The following is a 25,697-nucleotide window of genomic DNA, read 5'->3' as shown; positions in this document are numbered from 1 at the left end:
AATATAAAGAAATGAGATTGATATAGACATTGCTGCAATAGTGGATAAGAGAAGATAATCGATAAAAATCTTCAAAATTATGAAGGAAAATGATTTTGAGCATAGGCTTCTATGTGCAAAAAATTAAGAACTAGTATAAGCTACATATTCATATCTGTCTTTCAAATTTGAATTTATACCTCCACTAGGTAAGTATACTGGGTTAAATTTATACATCTAAGATTAATGTAAGATTATTTTATGAAACTTATGGTGTTAAATCTTCATTAATAAAGTGAAATAGAAAATTTTAGGTAATTATTCTATTAATGTAGGTACATGATGCCAAAGAAAGAAATAAAGAGTCAGAGGGGATATGGGAGGGAGGCCAAGAAACAAAGAGAGAGAAACAGAAAGAAAGAAACAGAGGGGGGGGGGAGAGAGAGAGAGAGAGAGAGAGAGAGAGAGAGAGAAGCACACACATAAAGAGAGAGACCAGGACAGATACTTGGAGCAAAAGAAAACCCCCGCTCCTCTGGCAGCTACTAAAGCGGCCACCATCTTCCTCCCTCTTCATTTCTTTTTATACTTAAAGCCTCAGTGAGTAAGTGCCCACTTTATGTTTCCTTTCAGTGTCTAAGTGAAAGGAGGAGTAACACAAAAAGAGTTCTTTCTCTCCTGTTTCTATGTTACTAGATGTCCAAAGTTTTAGAAAACCTAAAGAGACTAGTTATGTATCTTCTTGAGTAAGGGAAGGATTTGAGAGAAGCCTATGGACCCTTTCCTATTTTGCACTTTGGTAGCAAAGAGCAACACAGTCATGCACGGTGTCATGCGGGGTCTCTGGTCCCACTCCCCACATAAGAACGCAGGACATGGTGAGGCCAAAAAGGAACACCCACGGAGCCACAGATAAGGGAGTCATGCCACTATATTTTTGCTGGCAGCTGGGTTGGAGACACAGGAAGCAGGAGCCACACGATCCGCAATCCACACTCACTCCGCCCTTGCTACTCCCCCTTTTCTGCTAACATAGCCACGGCAGTTATATTAGTGGCCAATGGCTCACTGGTTACAACTGACGGCCAACTAGCCACAGCTGATGGCCATCCAATCACAGTTGATGGCCATTTACTACCTGAGTGAGCACCTTTCCAGGTGAGGGCGAGAGCCTGGAAACTGCACTCCTGGCTCTGTCCCCACAAACACCCTTTGTATAAAGTAGCTGGAAACAGAAGTGGGAAAGGAAGCATAGAGGCCAAATTCTTACGGTTTTTTCAAGATGATCTGGGAGATAACTGAAAAATGACCCGGGGAATTTAAAGCAGCAGGGTAAACCTTTTCCTTAATAGGTATCTTGGCCAGGAAACTTTTCTCAATTTGTGGGCATCACCTTTATTCAATTACAGATGTAGAAAATCTCACCACCCAGAAAGACATAGGTTTCAAGTAGTTTGAAAGTTCAAACAGCCAGAACTCACAGTGCACTTACCTCCATGTATATCATTATATACAGCAGAAGATTCTAGAACTATGCTGTTCAATGCATTAGCTACGGGACACATGTAACTAGATTTAAATCAATTAAGATTAAATAAAATTAAAAATTCAGTTCCTTATTCACACTAGCCATATTTCAAGTGCGAGTGCCATGTGTAACTAGGCGCCACTGTACTGGACAGCACAGAAATAGATGATTACCAGCACTATCGCAAGTTCTAAAAGATAGTGCTATTCAAGGACATGACTAGCACAAATGCAAATGTTAACTAGGTATATGTGAGCTGCCCTGGCAACTACCCAATGTGATTAATATACCTAAGAGAAGACATGACTTACAGACAACCTAAAGTAACTCAAGTTGAGGACTGTCTTTAATCATGCTTGTTACCCAATATCCTTGAAGTTTTAATTTATGTCATTATTGATACCACAAACAGATGACAAACCTAAATCAGAGTGATTAATTTGCCCCAGGCAACTTTATTTGTAACTGCAGCAGAATATTAATTTTCCTTTTTTTTCTATACATTAATTGCCCCCAAGTTTCCAAGAATCCTATCTGCATAGAATCTAATATATAGGGACCTTGCACAGATAATGTACCCAATACATATTTCTTGCATCAGTGATACAGTTATGCAATGCAACATTACAATGATGCAACGAGTGAATGAGTGACTTGTAAGGCAGAGCTAGCAGTAAAACAAACACAGAAATAGGAGAACATGACTAACAGCCTTAGAAGTAAAACTGTGGTCATGAAACTGCTAAGGGTAAGCTGGAATTTCAACCAGCCATTCCTCATAAAACATATGATGCTTCCCTTATGCTTTTTCGTAAATCATTCTCTGTCCCACTTAATTACTGCTTGTCTTTCACTTTTTTCCATTTTAATTTATTTGAACATAAAAGCTATCCTACCCACTCTCCCACCCCCATCCCTATTTAAAACAAACCACTCGAACTTGCTTATAATACCAGGGCCACTTTCCTGGGATTCCTGTGCCTGTCGACAGAGTTTCCATTCAGCACTTAGATTTAAGTAGAGGCTCTGTGTATCCTATCCACAAAGACTTGCTCCATGGCCAAAAAGTTATTCTGCAACTTCAACAAAGAAGGGAATAAATTCAGTGTTGAGGGAGATTGCTGTACAAGAGATAAGGAATGACCACGTAAGTTTCAAATGTGTAAGATTTTGGACTGTGCCATATGCTTTAATTTTCTCTAAAATCTAGAGAGTGACTGGACTTTTCTGATACTTTTTCCATGTTCTCCTCCCACCGCACCCCACCCCGCCTTCCCACCAAACATTTTGAGCCACGTTCATCACTTACAGGAGATTCGCTGACTCCAAAGACGTCTCTGACGTCCCGGACAGATTGCTTGTTCTTTTTTCTCATGGTTTGAGTATAAGTGTTGTATCTCTTTTTCACTGCAGCTGCTTGGGTTCTAGTCAACGTGGAGAGCAAGGCTTTGCCATCCTCTTCTTCATCACCTGAGATCAGGGTTGATAAACCCACATCTTGCAACCACTCTGCTTCAAGTTCTCCTTCTGTAAAATAATATGACCAAGAGAAAGTTAGAACATTCTCTGTCTGACTGGATGGTGTGTATATCTGTGCATAGCAGTGCGCAGGCCTATAAGATTGAATGAAAAGTCTGCACTGTATTTTTTAAATAAGTCAAGTTGTGACAGATGGCAAAGAACCTGGAACAGAGTATATGTTAAATAGATTTTTGTTCTCTTACTTTTCTCCTTATTCTGAACACTAAGTAATCTTTTCTTTTTTAAGAAGGCAATTTAAAAATGTAAAATTCGTCATAATGAGAATCAATTGCTATTGTAAATCAGATGTACAGAAATAATAAAGAATTCAGAATAACAACATCTTACAACAGAAAATCCACTGCACATACATTTCTGGGAACTATGTTGAACAGGCACTACTGAATGAGGTTTGTCTAAAGAGCAGATTAGATTGATTTGTAAATAACCTGTCTAAACATCAGTTTAGGAATCTTAGATTATTACATTGTTGCATCATTGGTATATAAACAAAGCCTTCTAATGTGCTTTACAGGTCCAGTTTCTTAGCTAGGCAAATCTTTTATTTCCTTTATTGCTCTAATTGTTGATTTTCTTTGTAAACTGTCCCTTTAACAGAAGATGCAAAGGTGAACGTACGTACATTTAGCAGCCCTACTCTAAAATAAACTGCTTAAATTAGTGAGTTATGACTTGAAAGTCTTCCTTTACTTAATCCTTAGATAAGACTTTCATAGCTTAATATTAGTTTTAAAAATTGGATTTCGTCTCTATCTCTGTAAGTAGTAATGAAAAATTGCAAGTAAGGAGTAATTGGTAAGGTTATAGTTGCCGTACACTAGGGGTGAGGAGATGGTCTAAATCCTTGGACTCAGAATGCAGAACATATAGAATATATGTTTTCCATAGTAAAGCAATGTCTATAGAAGAGATCAGTGTTACTCCTGTTTGCTGAATTATGGACAACGATTAGAGACTTTAAAGAAAGGGTTAGTAAACTTAAAATAATCACAGAAATTATCCAGTATGAAAGATAGAAAAATATTTTTAAATATTTAAAACAGTCCAGTGACCTTTGGAAAATGTTAAGTCATGCAAGATACGTGTAGTTGAAGTTTCAGAGAAGAAAGAGAGTGGTCCAGAAAAGAATATTTGAAGAAACAATGTCCAAAAGTTTTTAAAGTTTGCTGAAAAATCAACCAATTCAGCTAACATCCAGTAAATAAATACAAAAGAAACTGCACTTACACATCTTAAAGTTAAACTGTTGAAAACCAAAGATGGTAAGAAAATATGACTGTAGTCAGAGAAAGACCAACACAGTACACATAGGGGAACAACAATATGAATACATTGACTCCTTATCAGAAACAATGGAGGTCAAAAGACAATAGGATAACATCTTTAAAATCCTGAAAGAAGAAAATCCCCTGTCAACCCATAATTATATATTCAGCAAAAATATCCTTTAAGAAAGAAGGTGGAAAAAATCATTCTCAGGTGAATACAAATCAAGAGAATTTATCAATGTAAACTTGCTCTGTAAGGTATACTGAAGAAAGCTCTTGAGAGTAAAGGGAAAAGACATCAGATGGATACTGGATATATAAAAAAGTATAAATGTTAAATACAGATGGCTACTTTTTCTCCCCCAAATTAGTCCTAAAGCCTAAAGCCATTAGATGAAGCAGAGCAACGCAGCCATCTATGCAGAGAAGTAGTCTAGACTGGGATGTTGGAGCCCAAGTGAGATGGGAAGGGCAAAGAGAAATGAGAGGCAGAGGGAATTTAGTAATGTACAGGGGGGTTTGATCAAATAAGTATATATATTTAAGATAATGGAAGCCAGTTTTCTCACTAAGAAGGAAGTCACAATATGTTAAGCGAGAAAAATACAATGAATCTAGGTTTTATTAGATTGAAAGTGAAGATATAAGTATGAACTCATATATTTCAATGTCTTTATAAAATATAGATATAAATGTATATACGTATGTGTGATACATATACATACACACATATAAGTACATACACACATGTGTATGAGGTGTGTGTGTGTAGGTGTGTGTATACACACACACACACACACACACAAATGAGAACATTGTTATGTGCATATTTACTAAACTACCTTCAGTGTTTCTTGGATGTCTTACTTGTTGATAGGTAGGACCTGGAGGAGATGACCTATGCTTTTAACCCCAGGTGAGTAATTTTGCTCTTTGTTTCCTCCAAAATTATACTGACATTTTTTCCCCACTCTACCTGCTTTGGTAATTAATAGTCAAATATACAGATGTAAAGGCCATCAAAGTTAGAATACTCAGTTGGCTAGATGATAATAAATCAAATTAATAAAGAGGCACAGCATCCTTAAGTAGCGATATGTAAAGGATCAATTTGGATTTTGTTGACAGCCCTCCTTCAGGTTATGTCACCTTGGACAGAAAACACCCTGAGTCAATGCTGTAGATATAAATTAATGGGAACAGGTACTGATATGCCGAATTCTACTAATTCATTTGTGAAACTACTAATAGGATGATTTCTACCTGCTGACACAATGAGAGAGCATACAAAGACAGTCAGCACATGGGAAAACGAATCTAACACCTTACCATCCACAGGCTTGACCTCGGCTGGCATCTGCTCTTCCTGCCTTCCCATGCTGTTCTCTTTAATACTTTCTATTTCCCGCCAGAAATCTTCCATGGAGGCGCTGTCTACGGAGGATTGTGAGTTGGAGCGGTTGCATGCAGGAGAATGGAAGGATTCATTGGAGATCATCCTGTTAATTCTTCGGCAGCGAGGAATGGATTTTCTGTGGAAAGAATAACTTCTGTGAATGAGACTCAGTGTCTTTTATGTCATAAATCACAAAACTTAATTTAAGTTTAAAATCAATGGAGAAATAGTTTGTGTGGTAGAGAAGGGTTTGAGGGAATAATCTCAATTCAGTGGTTGCCTTTCTTTTTTATGCTCTTTAATTCATAATGACTCTGTGGTCATATAGGAATTACTACAAAAATACAATTTATAATTTCCACATACTTGTTGCTAGGAAGCTATTTGTATTAGTAAAAACATACATAATAAAAGTTTGTCTCTGTAAAGTATCTAAGATGATGACAGAGAAGCGTGTAAAAAGTCCGTTGCTCACACCCACTAGGGTGGCCACCAAAAGCAAACAAACAAACAAAAAACAGAAAACAAGTGTTGAGGATGAGGAGAAACTGGAACCCTTGTACACTGTTGGCGGGAATGTAAAATGGTGTAGCTGCTGTGGAAAACAGTATAGGGGTTCCTAAAAAACTGAACATAGAATTACTGTATGATCCAGCAATCCCTCTTCTAGGTATATACCCAAAAGAATTGAAAGCAGAATCTCAGGGAGATTTTCGTACATGCATGTTCATAGCAGCATATTCACAAAAGCCACAAAGTGGAAACAACCCAAATACTGTTAACAAATGAATGGATAAACAAAATACGGTATATAATACATACAATAAAATGTTATTCAGCTTTAAAAAGGAAAGAAATTCTGATATATGCTACAATATGGATGAAACTTGAAGACATTATGCTAAGTGAAGTAGGCCAGGTACAGTAAGACAGATACTGACTGCATAGTTCCACTTACATGCGGTACCTAGAGTAGTCAAATTCATGAAGACAGAAAGTGGATGGTGATTGCTAGGGGCTGGGGGAAAGGAACTGGGTAGTTGTTATTTACTGGGTACAGAGTTTCGGTTTCACAAGATGAAATGAGTTCTGGAGCTGGATGGTGGAGATGGTTGCACAACAATGTGAATGAACTTAATACCCACAAAGCTATATGATTAAAAAGGGATAAGATGATAAATTTTATCTCGTGTATTTTACCAGAATTTTTTCAAATTGAAAGAAAATCTTTTTAAGTTAAATTTTGAGATGAGTTAGTAGTAAGAGGAAATAATCTATAACATTCAATGGAAAACCCTATATTAAGATGGGCAAGTGAGGCATGAACCAGGCAAACAGAGACCAATGGTCAGTTCAGGAAGAACGAGATTACCACCAAGGCTAGGGTCCAACCACTGAGAAGGGAAGTATAGGCTCCAGTTACCACTATCCAATAGGACCACCACCGATCTAGGAACAAACGGCTGAGCATGGAGCAGCTTCATGAGACAGTCCTCATGCGGCTGCTGCAAGGACTAAGTGAATCAGCACATGGAAAGCATTTGGAATAAAAACGTTCAACAAATGTTAGTTTAATAAACAAGAGACATAGTAGGGGAGATACGCCAATATGCTGGAATTCCGAGAGATTTTGGTGATTTATAACAATAAAACAAAAATTGGATAAACAAAATGTGGTACATAATACATACAATAAAATGGTAAGCTTTCAAAAGGAAAGAAACAAAATAAAACAAAATATTTTTGTGTACCTTACCTTAATGGATGTATAAACTAACCTTACCGTGGTAATCATTTCACAATATATAGGTGTATCAAATCATCATGTTGTACACCTTAAACTTACGCAATGTTATATGTCAACTATATCTCAATAAAGCTAGGAAAAATTTTTTTAAAAATATTTGACTTCCATGATATGATTGACAAGATTACATTTCTTAGGAGAAGGATGGTTGATTAACTGGAATACTTTAGTCCTTGATCATGAAAAATATCTGAAGTATTTTATGCAGTAAAATCTTCTGTTACTGTTCTTACATGATTTCTTTTTAATTTTCCAATTTGGTATGGGTATGCAACTCCTTTCAAAGCTTGGGTTCTTCTCCTTGGGTTTAGGTAGAACTGAACTACAAGGCTGAGACTACCTCTTAACCAGTGTTGAGCTGCTTCACTCAAAAAAAGAACTCCCAGACGAAAAGAGGTAACCAGAGCAATGGCACAGAAAACGTCCAACTGTGGGCATTAGGACTTGCATAGGACAATTAAATATGGACATGCAGAGCAGCAGTGGATTGCTATCAAATTTAGCCAAGTCCTAAAGCATATGTAAAACACACTGATATTCCTGATAGTACAAAAATGGAGATAATAAGAAAAAAATCCATTTGCTCATATTGTCTATACCTCTATGAATCCTAGATTTCTAAATCACCTCTAGTAGAAATTTCTGCAGTTTTATCATTGATCATTTCATGATACCAGACTGAAAGCCATTCTAGTTTTAAACATTAACTGGAGAAAGTTAGCCAATTTATTTTTTTAAATCAAAGCATTTCAGGAAAAAAAAAGAAATATCCACTTTTATTTCTGTATGTTGTACTGTGTAATAAAAATAATCTTAGGCAGCTTTGTTTGATAGTTGGGCAATAAGAGTTTTTTCACATCCAAAAACATACAATAGTGAAAAGAAAGCCTCTCAATAAATGGTGCTGGGAAAATGGGAAAGCCACGTGCAAAAGAAAGAAATTAGGCTATCTGTCACCATGTACCAAAATTAACTCAAAATGGATCAAAGACCTAAATAAAAGACCTGAAACAATAAATTATATTGAAGAAAATATAGGTACTAAACTTATTAACCTTGGTATTAGAGAGGATTTTATGAATTTGACCTCAAAGGCAAGGGAAGTGAAAGAAAAAATAAATGAATGGGACTACATCAAACTGAATTCTTTACAGTTTGACAAGACACATTCTTGTGAGTGAAATGCAGATGAAATTGACACAGGTATCAAGACAGTTATTGCTTCCTTTATTGTTTTAGCCTTTTAAAGCCTTTTCCCTTTTGCAACAAGACCAATACTGAAAACCACTAACAAATTCATAGAGTACGCGTATATAAATATCTATTTCTTATAAAAGTTTAATCAATTACCACTGCTCACATAACCTACTGTCCTCCATGTACCATATTCAGAAAAAGTTTATAGATGCCCAAACTTGCTCTACTTCTGGAATTTTCAGGTTTACTTCTTTAAAAAAATGAACATGCTTGACTTGAAAAAAATAAAGTCTTAACAGCAGACATGGACCAAGTTTTATTTATAATACAGTGTATTAATAAGCTAAAAGTTTAAATAATATACAATTGTATAAAGCAGAAATTGAATCTATATCACATCAATATTACACTATTAGCTGCTTTGTTTTCCTTACACAGAAACATGTCATAGATATCTTTTCCATGCCAACACAAAGATATCATCTCAATGGCTACATAGAATAGCATAATTTATCTTAGAAATAAGGCAAAATGCAGATTACCCAAGCACTGAAAATGTCTGAAGTGATAAATCTGGGAAATAATAAGTGAATCTTAGAAGATGAACAGATACATTTAAGGCTAATAATGATAATTTTAGTTAGAGTCCACAGTTTCTTACTCATGCAAAGTATGTATTGCTGAATCTCAGAGTAGAGATCATCATAAAACTGCTGGGGGTGGGGGATCAGGTACATTAGGTTGGTGCAAAAGTAACTATGGTTTAAAAGGTTAAAAATAATTGCAAAAACAGCAATTACTTTTGCACCAACCTAATAACATATAGATCATGAGCATATGAGTAACACCTTGGTTTCATCTAATACAATCCACTTAAATAATCTTTTAATTTCAATGATCAACTATTCTTTTTGGCAAAGTAGGCATTTTTGGCAGGCAGCATTTTTAGGATAAGCACTTTTGGAAGAGTTCTCACCTTTTTAGTTAGGGATCCAAATATTTCCCCCTTCATCCCAGGGTGGCTAGGGACTATAATCTTCCATTCTTGAAGCATTACATATATAATTGTGACCCTCAGGCTCATCTAGCACTTTGATGAGCCTTAATCTGTAGCTGCATACCTCACCATATTAGGATAAATAGAGTTTAAGCTTCGTTAGCTGCTTGTATATTTTTATTTCAAACACTCCCAGGAAAACATTACATGAAAAACAGGATGTAATTGTATTACATAGCAACTTTTGTTGGGAAAACATCATTACGTTTAAAATTAGGTTTTAAGTGCATGGTGATTACCATAAATTCAAATCAGCATTTTAAAAAAAAGATTGTATTATTCCATTACATCTCTATTATTTTCTAACGAATAACTTGTATTATATGTTGATTACTATCTATAACTTATTACTGTCTACCTAGAATTAGTATTTTACAACTTCACAACAATGTAAATACCTTACAAGTATATAATTCTCCCTCTACTCTTTATATCACTGTCATAAAGTTGCTTCTTCACATGTTTACATCCCACAAGTTATTATTGTTGTTGCTTTTAAAAAGTTGATAATCTTTTTTAAAATTAAATAAGCAGTCTTTTATATTTATCTTTTCTCATGCTCTTTATTCCTTCCTGCAAATCTGTGTATTCGTAACAGATCATTTTCCTTCAGCTTTGAGACATTCTGACAGCATTTCTTCTCTCCTTACCATTTCTTGTACTGTGGATCTGCTGGCAAGAAATTCCCGCAGGTTTCTTTCTAAATATGTCTTTAATTCATTTTCATTTTTAATGAATATGTTCAGTGGTCATAGAAATTTAGGCTGACAGCTTTGTTGTTTTTAAAACCCTTTTACAGATGTCATTCTATTGTCTTCTGTACTGTAGATTCTGATGAGAAGTCAATTACAATTTCTATTCATGTTCTTCTAAATATGGCTTTTTTCTCTAGCTGCTTTTATTTTCTCTTTAACTTTTATTTTTAGCAGTTTAATTATGATATGCCTTGATTGTGGTTTTCTTTGTACTTATTCTGCTTGATCTTTACTAAGCTTCTAGAATCTTTAATCAATTTTAATATATTCTTATCCATTTTCTCTTGAAATATTTCTTTCATCCCATTCTCTCTCTCCTCTTCCTCTGGAGCTCCAGTAACATGACTGTTGGGCCATTTTATATTGTCCCAAATGTCCTTCATAATCTGCTTTGCTTTTTTCGCCCCTCTTTTTCTGTGCTTCAGTTTAGAGATTTTCTATTGCTCTGTCTTCTGGTTCACTTTTCCTTTCATCTCTGTGTCCAGTCTGCTGTTAAGTTTATCCAATGAATGCTTCATTTCCTATATTGTGTTTTTTCATAATCAAGAATGTCAAATTAATTCTTTTCAGAGATTCTAGTTCTATGTTGACATTATTCATCTTTTTATCCATTTTTTCCTCCAATTTCTTTAACATATTTATGATTGTTATTTGAAAGTTCTTATCTCTTAATGCCAACATCTGTGCCATCAGTGTGTCTGCTAATATTGATAGAAAAACAGTCAATTGTTCATTGGTCACAATTTCCTTTTCCTTTACAAATCTCGTAACTTTTTGATGTATGGCATTGTTTTTAAAAGAACTCTAGAAAACTGGAGTACATAATAATTTCCCCAGAAGGGCAAGCCTTTTCCTCTGTCTGGTAGTTGAAGTGATACACAGATTATTTCAATCTAGTCAGGAGGTGAGCTGTGTCTGGGCTGGGCTGCAACTTTAAAAAGTTTTAGGTCACCTCCAGTTTCAAATGCTTCAAGGAGATCGGTCTTGTGTGTATCATGGGCCCCTCCCTCTAGTAGGGCTTTGGGATAAACACCACAGGACTACAGAAATCTCTCTCTGCTTTAGAGCTCTGTCCCCAGGCTCTTGTGTTGCTGGGCTCTCAGCAAAAATCCCAAAGGGGAGAACTTTCTGGTGTGGAGAACTAGCTCTGCATTTGGCACTTCTACAAATTGCAATCTGTTGAGTCAGTGCAGGCAGTCATTAACTGCTCCACTGGTGCCTCCTCACTCCAGTAGAATCCCTCTGCCTATGCAGGTGGGACCTTCTGCCCAGCAGTGCACAGACTCAGGGACAAATACATTCCCATGGAGGGAAATGACCATCCAACTCTGCTCACCTAAGAAGAGCTCTCCCATCCTTGGAATTTAGCTCCTTTAGACTTCTTTGTGTCCACAGCTTTCCAATAAAGTTTTTTTTTTTTTTTTTAATACATGATTTTAACATTTACCCTTTTTTCTCTAGTTGTTAAAAAGCTAGTCTACCACATCCTAGTCTATGTCTTAACTGGAAGTGGAACTCCCACAGAACACTGTCAACACAGGAATTTTTTTTAACATTGAATTTGCTTATGCACCACTTGATCTGTCTAACCAGAAATTCAATTGTTCTGAGTATTTTCCAAAGAACATTTTTAAAAGACATACTTCTTGCTAAGAAATACTTACTCTATGCATCTTTATTATCTCTTATTTTATAGAGAATTTCACATATTACAAGTTACTATCATACACATTACATAATTTGATACTTACATTAACCACATGAAGCAGGCAAAGCAAGTATTATACATCTCATTATACAATGAAGGAAACAGTTATCCACACTAAAGTGGAGACACATAACTTCCCATTGCAATTACAATAAAATGCAAAGTCTTTACTATGACTTCATGGCCCACTATGTTCTATCTTGGAACTTCTCCAGTCTTACCTTATATTATTCTCCCTGGCATTAGAAGTAGGCATGCTAATCTTTTCTCTATTTCCAAAATGCCAAGCTCTTCCTTTGCTTAAGAAATTTTTTCTTACTGTATTTTTCTGCCTGGAACATTCTCCTATTTCCATGGCAAGATGCTTCTTGTCATTCAGCTTCCAACTTAAATGTCACCTCCTCCGGGAATTCTTTTCCTGGCCACCCTAACATAACATTCCTCCAGTTATCTACCATCTCAGCTTTCTGCATGTCCTTCTTCTCATTCATCAACAATATACAATTCATTTATTCAATTACTTCGATGTTTTTGTAACTACTTTCCCCACTCAAATATAGAGGAACCATGTCTGTCTTATTTACACAGTATCTGGCAAATAGGAACTCAGAAATATTTGTTGAATGAATGCTAGTGTCAGGGGAACCAGGATATGAATTCAAACCTTTTCAATCCTGTCCAAATGCCCTCCCTATAGTAATCTTTCATAATTTTAAAAGTCCCCTCAGGTATTTGTATATCTGCTTATAGCTATACATATTTTTAAATCAGAGAAAGAATACAATATACTGATTTAGGGGGAAAACTCCGAAGCCAGCTAGCCTAGGTTTAAACGTGGGTTCTGCCACTTCCTAGATCTATGACCTTGAGCAAGCTATTGAACCTCTGTGTCTCCATTTCCAAATCTATAAAATAGTAATATTAATCATATATGCTTTGTGGGGTTATTATAAGGATTAAGTGAGTTAATATACATAAAATGCATGGCATATAGTAAGCCCATGTGTTAAATTATTACTATAATTTAACTAATTTGTTAGTATGCTCATAGCTAGATTTAGAACCAGGCTATAATGGATGCTAGAATATCACAGAGGCACTAAAATATCATTAGAAATGTAATGAGATAAACAAAACTGGATCAGTTTTGTTTATCTCATTACATTTCTAGTGACTCTCTAACGCAACCTCATTCTCAAGGTTCATTTCCCTTAGTCTCTTAGTCAAAAAGTGGCCATCTGATACAATTCTGGTCAAAGCCATGTAAGAAAAATTGCTCTCCATGGTTTCAGTGAAATCTTTTTTCTTCCTCATATAGGTGCTATTCCTTTCTCATCCTCCTTCTTCTTTACTGAAATGTGGACATGATGCCTGGTGCTTCAGCAGCCATCTTGCAACCATGAGAGAAAAGCTAACAAAATTGGCAGTTATCAGCCTTGAGTCTCAGAAATAAATTCAAATGCTGCTTATCTCTGGACTTCCAGAAATGTGAGAAAAATAAACTTCCATTTTTCAAAACTACTCTAATCTTTGCTGTTGTTGTTACTTGCACTCAAAATCATTCCTAACTGAAATAATTAGAAGAAATATTTTAATAGGTAATTTGGGGTGGGGTGAAATAAGACACCCTCTCCACCCCCACTAAGAGGAATATTCAAGGAAGAATATATAGTCAATAACCTGCCTCCGAAAAGGAAAGCTGAGTCTAATGTAATGATTTTCAATTTTAAAGGCTCCCAAATTATTAGCCCAACTCCATGTCTTATTCTGGTCCTGATCACTATACTATGGAGTTAAACTTCATTCCTGCTGAAGACATCTGTGGGGACAGAGCCAGGAGTGCAGTTTCCAGGCTCTCGGCCTCACGTGGAAAGGTGATGGCTCAGGTAGTAAATGGCCATCAACTGTGATTGGATGGCCATCAGCTGTGGCTAGTTGGCCGTCAGCTGTAACCAGTGAGCCACTGGCCACTAATATAACTGCTGTGGCTATGCTAGCAGCAAAATGGGGGCTAGCAAGAAGATGGTGGCTGAGCTAGCAAGAGCGGATTGCAGTTAGCACGGTGGACTGCAGATAGCAAGTGAGGTTGGTTGGCAGAGAGAAGTAGTTGTGGATAGTGTGGCTCCTGCCTCCTGTGTCTCCAACCCAGCCGCCAGCGAGAATCTAGTGGTGTGACTCCCCTATCTATGGCTCCGTGGGTGTTCCTTTTTGGCCTCACCATGTCCTGCATTCTTATGTGGGGAGCAGGAGCTGAGACCCCGCATGCCACCCTGCATGACAACATCTCTGCCTAAATATACAGGGAACATATTAACATGGTTGTCAAATCAAACATATTTGAAGAGTTTCATGATGAATATGTCTAAAATCAAAGATTTCCCCTTCTCTTTCTGAAAGGAGAGAAGGACTTAATTCCTCATTGTCATTGGTGCCAGCACAGCATGGCCATTTGGAGGAAAGGTCCTGGGTACTGGACCACAATGGGTTTACAGCAGGGCTCTTGCAAGACAAATCGCACGCTCTCTGGAACAGACCCTGGGCACAGTCCCAGTAATGCAGCTGTTTGCCCTCTTAGCTCCCTCAGGAGGCCATTCAGATAAAGTAAGAGGACAAATCTCTTGTTTTTATGCTCTGGCTTCTCAATAATCTTTGGATTGTAACATGTATATAAACAAGCTCAACTTGGATATCTTGCAAAAAGCACTTGAAAGGCAATGGTGATAAAAGGAAGCTATAGTCTCAGAGCAATAGGAGCCAGAACAGAGAGGAGGGTCCCACCTTCTTTCTCAGGCTCCCCGACTCTGTCTTTCAATACCATTCTGCCATCCTCTCAGTCTCAACCTGCAGTTCCACTTTTCTGTTCCTTTACTGGCCTGCCTCACCCCTCTTCAGGAACAAGGAGAAAGATGATGAAGCTATTCCATCAAAAGGTAAACAGGTGTGCCTGAACCTCTCTGTTGGCATAAAGGATACAGAAAAATGTATTTGTAGATTAGGGGAACACTTAAAACAGTAAACAAATTTCAGTTAACAAGGAATATTCTAAATGGTTTTGAAAGCTGAAATTTTTTCTAACCAATTGAAGTTCACATCAGCAATTAAATTCTTATGCATCTATGTATCATCTCTGAGTAAAAGCATTGTGCTAGGAATGGGGAAAGTGACAGTGGAGGAAAGAACAACTTCAAACGATTACACACCCAACCCCAGTGATTTACAAAGGAGGCTCAAATGAGGCAAGGCGATCTTTCGTAAGAGAGAATGACAGAATCTTTTCCTGGGAGTCAGGGGAGGACATGTTTTTCTGTACTTCTAGCTACGAAAGCAAAGCAACTTCACATGCTTCACTCAAAGCATCTATGCTATGTTCTGTCTGCTGATCTACCAAAGTAAAGGCCATTAAACATAATCAATGTTTGTATAGTTATCACATAATCAAAATACATCAGTTATATGATGGGAGGGGGAAATGGAGAGTGACGGCTAATGGTTTTGGACTTTCTTTTTGGAGACGAACATGTTCTGGAATTGATGGTGATGGTATCACAACTTTGTGAAGATACTAATAACCACTGCATTGTACACTTTAAAAGGGTTGATTTGGGGGCTGGCCTGGTGGCTCAGGCGGTTAGAGCTCCGTGCTCCTAACTCCGAAGGCTGCCGGTTCGATTCCCACATGGGCCAGCGGGCTCTCAACCACAAGGTTGCCAGTTCAATTCCTTGAGTCCTGCAAGGGATGGTGGGCTCCGCCCCCGCAACTAAGATTGAACACGGTACCTTGAGCTGAGCTGCATCCAGATGGCTCAGTTGGTTGGAGCACGGGCTATCAACCACAAGGTTGCCAGTTCAATTCCTCGAGTCCCGCAAGGGATGGTGGGCAGCACCCCCTGCAACTAAGATTGAACACAGCACCTTGAGCTGAGCTGCCGCTGAGCTCCCGGATGGCTCAGTTGGTTGGAGCGCATCCTCTCAACCACAAGGTTGCCGGTTCGACTCCCACAAGGGATGGTGGGCTGCGCCCCCTGCAACTAGCAACGGCAACTGAACCTGGAGCTGAGCTGTGCCCTCCACAACTAAGATTGAAAGGACAACAACTTGACTTGGAAAAAAGTCCTGGAAGTACACGCTGTTCCCCAATAAAGTCCTATACCCCTTCCCAATAAAAAATCTTTTTTTAAAAAAAAAGGGTTGATTTTATGTTATGTGAATTATACATGAATCAAACTATAGTATCAGAAAATAATTACTTTTTTTTTTTTTTTAAGATTTTGATAATTAAAAGTGCTTTGACACTGACAACACCAAACAGTGGTGAGGATGTGGAGCAACAGGAACTCTCATTCAGTGCTGGTGGGAATGCAGAGCGGTACAGCCACTGTGGAAGACAGTTGGGCAGTTTCTCACAAAACTAAACATACCCTTACCATACAATTCAGCAATCACTCTCCTTGGTATTTATCCAAAGCAGGTGAATACTTAGGTTCATGCAAACACCTGCACACAATGTTTAAAGCAGCTTTAGTCATAACTGCCAAAACTTGGAAGCAAGCAAGATGTCCTTCGGTGAATGGATAAATAAACTGTGGTACATACAGACAATGGAATATTATTCAGCACTAAAAAGAAATGAGCTATCAGGCCATGAAACGGCATGGAGGAAACTTAAATGCATATTACTAAGTGAAAGAAGCCAACCTGAAAAGATTACATACTATACGATTCCAACTATATGACATTCTGGAAAAGGCAAAACTATAGAGACAGTGAAAAATGAGGGATTGGAAAGAGTGGTGGGAGAGGAGAGGAAGGATTTAACAGGAAGAGCACAGAGAAATTTTAGGGCAGTGAAACTCTTCTGTTTGATATATGTCATTATGTATTTGTCCAAATCCATAGAATGTACAACACCAAGAGTGAACTGTAGTATAAACTATGGACATGGGATGATAATGATGTATCAGAGTAGGTTTATCAATTGTAACAAACGTACTGCTCTGTGGGGATGTTGACAATGGGGGAGGCTGTGCAAATGTGGGGCACAGGGTACATGGGAAATATCCAGAAATTCCTTTCAATTCTACTGTGAACCTAAAACTTTTCTAAAAAATAAAGTCTAGTTTTAAAAAGTGCTTTGGGATTTCAAGTAACTTAGGAGAAAGCAAAAAAAGAATCAAATTTTCAAAAAGAGCCACGGGTTTAGCAAGATTGAAAGATTCTTCCATGAATGGCTACTGGCTTCTTTGAGCAAAGGATAACAATTACAGATGAGAAATATCGTCTTAACTAATATTAAACTAATAATCATCTAAACAAATGATAGGCTAAAATATCTGCTTTGCAGGCAAAGGAAATAAGCAAGTGTGAGCACTTTATGTTCTGTCTGTTTTAAAACTAATATGTAGTGTATAAGCTTGATGTATATCCTGATTGGGTGAAGCTCAGTCAGTCCTACAAGTGACTCACTGCATTATCCTCAAAGACACAATTAAAATTACGAGTGGAAAACTAGTTTGGTGACACCTAATCATTTCTTGGAGGCTCATTATTTTTCATTCAATTAGGAGATGCCCAGGAAAGAATCTGTAAAACGAAATATGAGGAAAAAGCAGTTTACTCTTACTCTTTAATAGAATTCTATCCTTTATCTATTTAGAGACATACGTTACTATGAGAGTCTCGGTGATCTATGTTTTGTGCTTCTGAAACTACTCTTCTCCATATAATCTGGATAAATAATTTTTAAAAGATTGTCTTTTTATTTCAAAAGTTACATATTCTCTATATTTTAGTACCGAATTGCAGTGCATATTTTTATTATGTGGTTTTGAGGGGCCTGCTGTGGCTGGTACCATTACTCATGACTTTCAAAGTAATTAAGCAGATGAGTCTTCCATTCTGGTGTCATCTGAGGTTCTGCCTTGGTTTTCCAGCTCTCTACCTGCCTCTCTGGGGCTGTGATGATTTGTTGGAATGCAACCATGTACCCTGTTTGTTTCCTCCACTTCTTTGTTCTCCATATACTGTCATTATTACCCAATCACTAATGTTCAGCCACAAACTGTGAAAACTCTATTCTACTGCATCCTTGCACCGTTTTAAAATTTCTTTTCTCTGTTGTTCCTCTTCAGCTCCAAAACACTCAGTAATACAGAGGGTGCCAAAAAAAGTGTATACACATTTTAAGAGGGGAAAAACTGTATTAAAATTGTAATACTCAATATATACCTATAACAAAAGATGAATACAAGTCACATTTGACTTCTGCAATTACAGGAGGTGCTCAGAGTCATTACTATCAGCATCCAGACACTTCTGATTATGGCGAACACTGTTTGGTAGAGTTCTGTGATGAGCGTGCAAACCATTCCAACATCACAGCAGAAGAAGCAGGACTTGTTGCTGTGCAAGGCCTCCAGATCTTCCCTTGCGCACGTCACACACAGAACCATGCGTCTCAAATTTATCACTAATGTGTGCATTTGTTAGGCGTATTGGAGGTTCTGGTGCATACTCACGCCTCCATTGTCATTGTACTTCCACAACATTCTTGAATTTCAAATACCACTTCAAAATGGTCTCGCATTCCTCGAACAACAACCGTAATTCCGCCATTTTCTTTGACTGTCCTGCCTGTAGCCTGGTGATGCTAGCCTTCATTTGATTAACGCCATATTTTGAGCAAATTTCATACTACACATTGCTACCGTAATTCAATTCAACTTCTAAAAGTAATACATAGATAACATCTCCTAAAATGTGTATACATTTTTTTGGCACCCCTGGTAGCTGGCCAAATTCCAAACAAGATCAAAGAGACTATCAGGCAGTCTCTCTCTGCCTGGCGTCCTACATGGTCCTACTCACATAGGTGAACCTTAAAGAGCTCTGTGGTCTATCCAGTCCTTGAGTGGAGCTGGCCTTCTTCCTCATGGAGCACTGGCATCAGTTAGCTGTAAATTTTTCAGTATAAAATCTAAAGTAAAGTACAAATCCAATTTATTAAATTCTGGTAAGAATGAGTTGGACATTTGAATGAATAATTATTAACATCCTTTAATTTTTCTTCTTTTACAATGTAATTTTTCCACACTCAGACTCACTTCATGATGGTTTTAATTCTATAGGGTCCACTTAAGCAATTTTTTACTATTAGTTTCCTTTTTTTATTATTAGTTTCAGGTGTACAAAACAACGTAATGATTAGACATTTACACCCCTCACAAAGTGATACTACCAGTCTACTACCAGTCTACTACTCCTCTGACCATCTTGTGCTTTATGTTTTCATTGGCTAAGTTTAAGATGGCTGCTTCCTAATTTCCATACAAACAACTTTAAATTGGAAAGCCATTACTAGGGTTTCCAATGAAACAGAGGATCCTAGAATTAGAGAGCTGAAAGGGAATTTGAGAAATGCCTAAACAAATCGCTGCATTTTACAGATAAGAAAAATGAAGCTCAGAGAGGTCAAGTAACTCATTCAAGATCATACAGCTAATTATTGAGAACTACAAACTTGGTCTCCTGATGCCCAATCCCATGCTCTTTTCCCCCGATCACCAGTCTCCTGATCCATATATACTTTATATTCTTTAGTCACTCACCAAATAAATAAATACATAAAGTTTCATAATTTTACATTAGAGATTATCCTTTTTTTCCTTAATGTACTTCTGAAAAGGATATGCTAAATTATATTATCAAGTAGATTATATTTTTATTATAAAATATGTTGCAAATTATGTCATTAGACTGAGTTTTTATTAAATAACAAAGATAGCTATATGCAAAAATATCCCATAGATTTTTAAAAAATACAAAGCTTTCTAAAAATCTGAACGCAAACTAATAAAATTGGCAAGTGTAGAAGACTTAATACACTGGCTATATAAATACTAGTATATAAAATATACACAGATATCACACGTTTAAAACCAACTGCTATATATCTGATCTAAGAGGACTACATTAGCATATTTTTTATTTATCTATTGGTTGGCATATTAATATGTGTTAGTTTCTTGAAATAGTATCAATAATTCATGTCTTCTATTTTAAAACCACTCGAGGAAGTAGAAGCTAAGACTTCCATTTTACTCAGCTTTCCTTGTGGCATATAGAGACATTTTCCAAGTATCACAGTCAGTTTAAAATAAAACAATAAATACTAAATTCATATTTTTGTTGTTGTTTGCTATTGATAATAACAACAATAATCCAATTGAAGGCATTTTAAATTAATCCTCACCCTCTACAATTAACTCAGAACACTGCTCATGATCAGATACATTTCTTGTGCAAGACGTAAGAGCCAGCACTCAGAGCATTTCACACTCCAAAAATGCCATAAGAACAACTGTAGGAATTAGGGTCCTCAACTTCCCTCTCAATGGATGATGAAGAAAGGTACAGAGCAATAATGTGAATACCCATGTTAAATGTGAACTCTGGAAAGACAAGAGGTATATGTTCCATCAAAAGAGAATCAAATAACTAATTTCATACAGGCTGACACTTCACGTGGTGGGGGCTCTTGTTGTCAATATCTCTGAAGCCCCACCAGAGTTGAGATAAATGGCTTTAGTAGCTCAGAATCTAATCTCTGAGGGCAAATAGGCAACTATAAATCTTGACCAATAGTTTATGCCATAGGGAATGGAAAGTGACTTCTTTCCTATCATCTTAGTCAGGTGAAGCTTTTTCTTTCTAAGAGGAGTAACCCAAGGAGGAAATTTTCCTTCTTCTAAGGCTTCCTGTCCATTCACTTGCCAGTGATATTATCTTCTTTATTTATCACTAGCTGGGATTAATTATGATAACCAGTAATTTCTTGAACAGGCTCTGTTGTGAGCAAATCTGTTGAGCTTTCAACCATTTTTTTAAAAAATACAAACAATGCAAAGAAGTTAAATCTCGCATTTCATTGTATTTATTTTTATTTATTGAAAAAAGCTGCCACTTAATACTTTGGCTTTTAAATTTTTGATGAATGGGCAAGAGAGTTTCCATTTTTGCTTTCATTTCCCATGCAAAAGCTCCTTCTTTAAAGCAAAAATTACCCAGATTCTGTTTAACAGAATATTTGCATTTCAAGTAAAGTTGTAAAATGAAATTCTACTAGGGTTCCTGCTAGCCAACATAGCACTTTTGTATGAATTCGATAAAGGCTATCCTCTCAGGGAAAATGGGGTTTGGTTAAAGGAGCAAGTTTGAATCTCCATTTACCCCCTTGGCATTCTTACTGAATAAACAACCTACACAGCTACATACACTGACTCTGAATTCTCCTAAATGAGTCAGTTTCCTATTTCCATTATAAAATTATTCTAGGAAAATCTCAGTCTCCAGCCCAACTTTTAAAATCATATATTTAACAAAAAATGTTCAGTAAATATGGATTTATACCAATTCATTAATGAAAAATTAATAATTATGGGAAAGGTTGTGAATATTAGTTATGGCTATTTGAGTAACCTTGTGAGGAATATGCTCTTTCACAAAAGATTTGCTGGTTTTACTATCCTAAATTAAAAACAAAGAAAGAAAAAAAGAAAAAAGCACTATGTATTTCTCAAAAGAAGGCATACAAATAAATTCATTGTAATAGAAAAACATATTATCTGTAGTATTAAAAACTCCAGAATAGTAAGTGTAAGCTTCCTGAGCCTCTCCTATACACCTCTGTACTGCTGAACATAATAAACACAGATAGGTAAACTCTGTTGGAAGAGTTTAGGTAAACGCTGTAGGAAGAATATTAATAGGCACAAATTAAGGCACCACTACATAGCAAACCCTTAGAAAATGTTTACTAAATGAACCAAATCGACTTTCCAAAGCAATGGAGGCTACGTCCATTTCTACCTTTGAAGAGTGAATGTATGGTAATCAGCAAATTCAATGCTGGTTCAGAAATAGTTCTTGCTCCTCTCTCTCCTTCCCCCAAGCTTGTTTGCTCTCTCATGTACCTAATTAGTTATTAGTAATATTCAGAATCTTTTATTTTAAGAGGATGTACGCATCCATTCAGTATTTATTTTGTAAACATATTAATAAATTTGGGAAAAAATTGGCAAAAGGTGACTCTAGTTGCAACAGCAAGAAGATTCAGGATCCAGGGATAGCCTTTGAATGGGCAGACACTGCGGATACTTTTACAGTCCAATTGGACTAGTACTTTCTTTTATATTTGACTGAGTTGATGCATTTTCCTTCTCCAGTAATTTTATTTTGCTGAAAATTTCTTAGAGAACTTTAATAAAATGCATATATTTGGGTCCTACTCAGAGACATTTCAATTCAGAAGATTTGGGGAGAGGCCAAATCTTATGAGCACCACCCCCAGGCCTACCCTAACTAATTCTGGTACCACTTTTGTGAATCTGACTTTGAGAAACACAATTCTGTCTCCTAGCGAGAGATTACTCTCTCCTGATTCTCATTAAACCTACCTGTCCAGTCCTTATTTGTCTATGTTCTCAATCCTCTTTACTCACCAATCTTTATACATTGATGTCTCTCTCAAGATTCTACCTTTAGCACACAGGTCTTCATACTCTACATTCTTATATAGACTCCCCCCAAAAGCTCTGCCTATGTCAGAGTTTAGCTTCAATCTACGTGCTGGTCGTTAACTCCCTTCTTAACAATTCCTTCACTCAGACTCATCCAATAGCCAGCTAGACATCTCTATCTGGATGTTGCAATGAGATTTCAAGACTACGGCACATAGTTCCTCAACCACACATCCTACAGATGAAGGACAGGGTGCCTTTGCTCATGCTTTCTCTATGCTTGGAATTTTCCCTCCCACGCCTTACTTAACTTAAGATCCATTCTAGGTGGCCTCTCCTGAAGAAAAGAACTCCTCAAACCTATTCTGCATTCCTCTCAATGTGGGCTGATGGAATTTTTTAGCATGCTTCTATCAATACACTTATTAGCATCTCCATGAAAGATATAAAATAACTTGTATGTAAATGCCTTAGAATTCACATGAAGACATAGGCCATTTAACTCAAATACTTCCTCTATGCAGCTCCAACTTTCTCAACAATCAGCCAAAATTTTGGCTTCATAGCAGAAAAGAGAAAACTAGATTTCTGCAAAGCATCTACAACTAAGAATTTAATCTGAAGGTGATTTAGAGGTGAAGGTAGATTAAGAAACATGTGCAAAGAATAAAAATGTATTTCTAAAGAAACTTACTGACTACAATATGGTGATGATAATGATAAATAATTTAACAAATATTTACTGAGTATCCACTAATCCTGGGTATGAGGTTCAAGGTAGCAGACACTATTCAAGAGAATATAGATACAATAATAAACAAAGGGCCCAGCCCTCATTAAGCTTTCATTCTAATAAGAGCAAAAGGAACTAAAACAAATACTGCATATATTCATGCACTAAGATGTGTAACTAAAAATTCATCAAGTGAGCTTCTGTTTCCAACCATGAGAGCAATAGGGTTCAGAATCACCCTCCTACTGCAAACAACTAGAAAACTAGACAAATAGAGGAAACAACTGTTTTTAAATTTAACAATAGTCAGTGCATGACTGTGATGCCACAAAGAAAGGAAACAAATGAGATGAGTCTTTGACCTACTTGGCGGCAATTTCCAGAATACAGTAAAATAGGAAAAGAACCCAGAATCCTGAACAGAACCCAGCCATCTCACTGAGGTGAGGGAGCCGTTGAAAGTTCAGGAAGGCAGAGTCAGCTAGAATTTGTTGATCAGAGTGCCAGAAAGGCAGGATCTATGAAGTAGAACTACTCCAAGAATTGGCATGCAGTCCCTTTGGTTGAACAGCTATCAAGACTATATAAGTTGAACCTTCACGAGAACAGGTAAAAATTAAATCCTGGGACTAGAACCAAAGAGCTATAATCCAAAAATTACCCAGAGTTCACAAAGGGCCAGGAATGTTTATATGCATAGTAGTGTGTATAGTGAAAACATATCAGGTGAACTTCTGCTTTTAACCATGACAGAATAATAGACTTCGCACCAGCTGAAGAGTAGTTGAATACACAGAGCATGCAGTAGAAAACTTAGAAGTCTCAGACCTTACTAGTAAGGCTGAATTTACCCTAGCTAGAGGCTACTTAGAATACACTCACCCCCATAAAAATCCACAAATAACTGTTTGCCAAAACAAATCTGTACACGCTTTAAAAAAATACAATAAATACAACAAAATATACCAATCCACAATCTAAAACTCACAAGTTCAAGTATCCAGTGAAAATTAATAGATTTATGAAGAGAAAAAAAATGACTCATAACGAAAGGAAAGTCAATTATTAGAATGTCACAGAGATGATGAAATTAGCAGAAAAATAACGTTAAAACAGCTATAATAAAAAAATATTGAAAATACATTAAGGGCTTAAAATAAAACATGAACATAAAAAAGAAAGAAATATAAGATATAAAAAATAAACTTTCTATACATAAAAATACAATATCTAAAATAAAACGTTCACTAGGTGAAATTAACAACAGATTAGATACTGGAGAAAAATTATCAGTAAATCAGTAGACACATCAGTAGAAACAGCACAATCCGAAGCTGAGAAAAGAGAGTGAAAAATAATAATAAAGAGAGCCTCTCTGAACCAATAGGAGGATGTCAGGTGGCCTAATAAATATGTCAACTTTCAGCCAAGATGAAGTAACAGGAATCAGCCTTACTTCCTGCCTTGAAACAAAAAAGAAAAAACAAAACAAAACATATGTAATATATTAAATAATTATCAAGAAATTAAAAACAGTGACCCTTGAGAGACAGAAAGCAAACAAACTGAGTCCCACAATAGCTCCAACTAGAGAGAACTTCCAGGCTGTGGTGCAGGGACAGGGAACCCAGCTGAGCCTGCTGTTCTCTCTGAGTTTAGCAGATAGCATTGGAACTCAAGGATGCAATGGAGCTCACAGAGAAAAGTAATTGAGATGAGAGATCTCCAAAGAGAGAAAATTGTGGAGATCCCCAGAGGATCCTCCTCAAGTCTTCAGCTTAGTATCGATCAGCAAACTCATTAATGGAAATACCATTTATTTGGCCAGGGGAAAATCACCAGAAGGATTAGAGAAAAGTATACCCAGTAATCACAGAAAGCCAGAAATAGTTCCCACCAACCAAAGTGAAAAAGCTCATGATTTACAGGAATCTAAAAAGAGTACTCAGCAGCGTTTTACCTTAGAATAGGGAAAATCTTCTTTAGATTAACTGCTACTCTCATCCCACTCAACAAATCTTAAAAGCAAGACACAACAAAATGAAATAGTTTTCAAGTCCCAGGGGAAAAAAATAACAGAAATATGTGTAGAAATATAAAAATATCCAGCTCCAAGAAGATTAAATTCACAACATTAATTCAAATAAAAAATTACAGGCAAGCAGAGAAGCAGGAGAAATGACCTGTAATGAGGAGAAAACTCAATCAATATA

General features: G+C 36.7%; 1 protein-coding gene across 15 annotated transcripts in view; it reads right to left on the bottom strand.

Moving 5' to 3' along the window:
• The window catches only part of ARHGAP28 (Rho GTPase activating protein 28), a 177,935-nt gene that overhangs the window by 68,404 nt on the left and 83,834 nt on the right, over positions 1–25,697 (bottom strand). For all 15 annotated transcript variants that reach the window (XM_019755792.2, XM_019755795.2, XM_019755796.2 and 12 more), the window contains 2 exons: positions 5,647–5,849; positions 2,817–3,034 (listed from right to left, as the gene is read on the bottom strand). In XM_019755792.2, the coding sequence (XP_019611351.2) occupies positions 2,817–3,034; positions 5,647–5,849 (421 nt within the window). The remainder of the gene's footprint in view (positions 1–2,816; positions 3,035–5,646; positions 5,850–25,697) is intronic.

This window comes from Rhinolophus sinicus, linkage group LG09, assembly GCF_036562045.2.
Source record: "Rhinolophus sinicus isolate RSC01 linkage group LG09, ASM3656204v1, whole genome shotgun sequence".
In the NCBI taxonomy this organism is placed as follows: domain Eukaryota; kingdom Metazoa; phylum Chordata; class Mammalia; order Chiroptera; family Rhinolophidae; genus Rhinolophus; species Rhinolophus sinicus.
The sequence above is the reverse complement of the archived record's forward strand: the minus strand, read 5'-3'. Positions and strand labels throughout refer to the sequence as shown.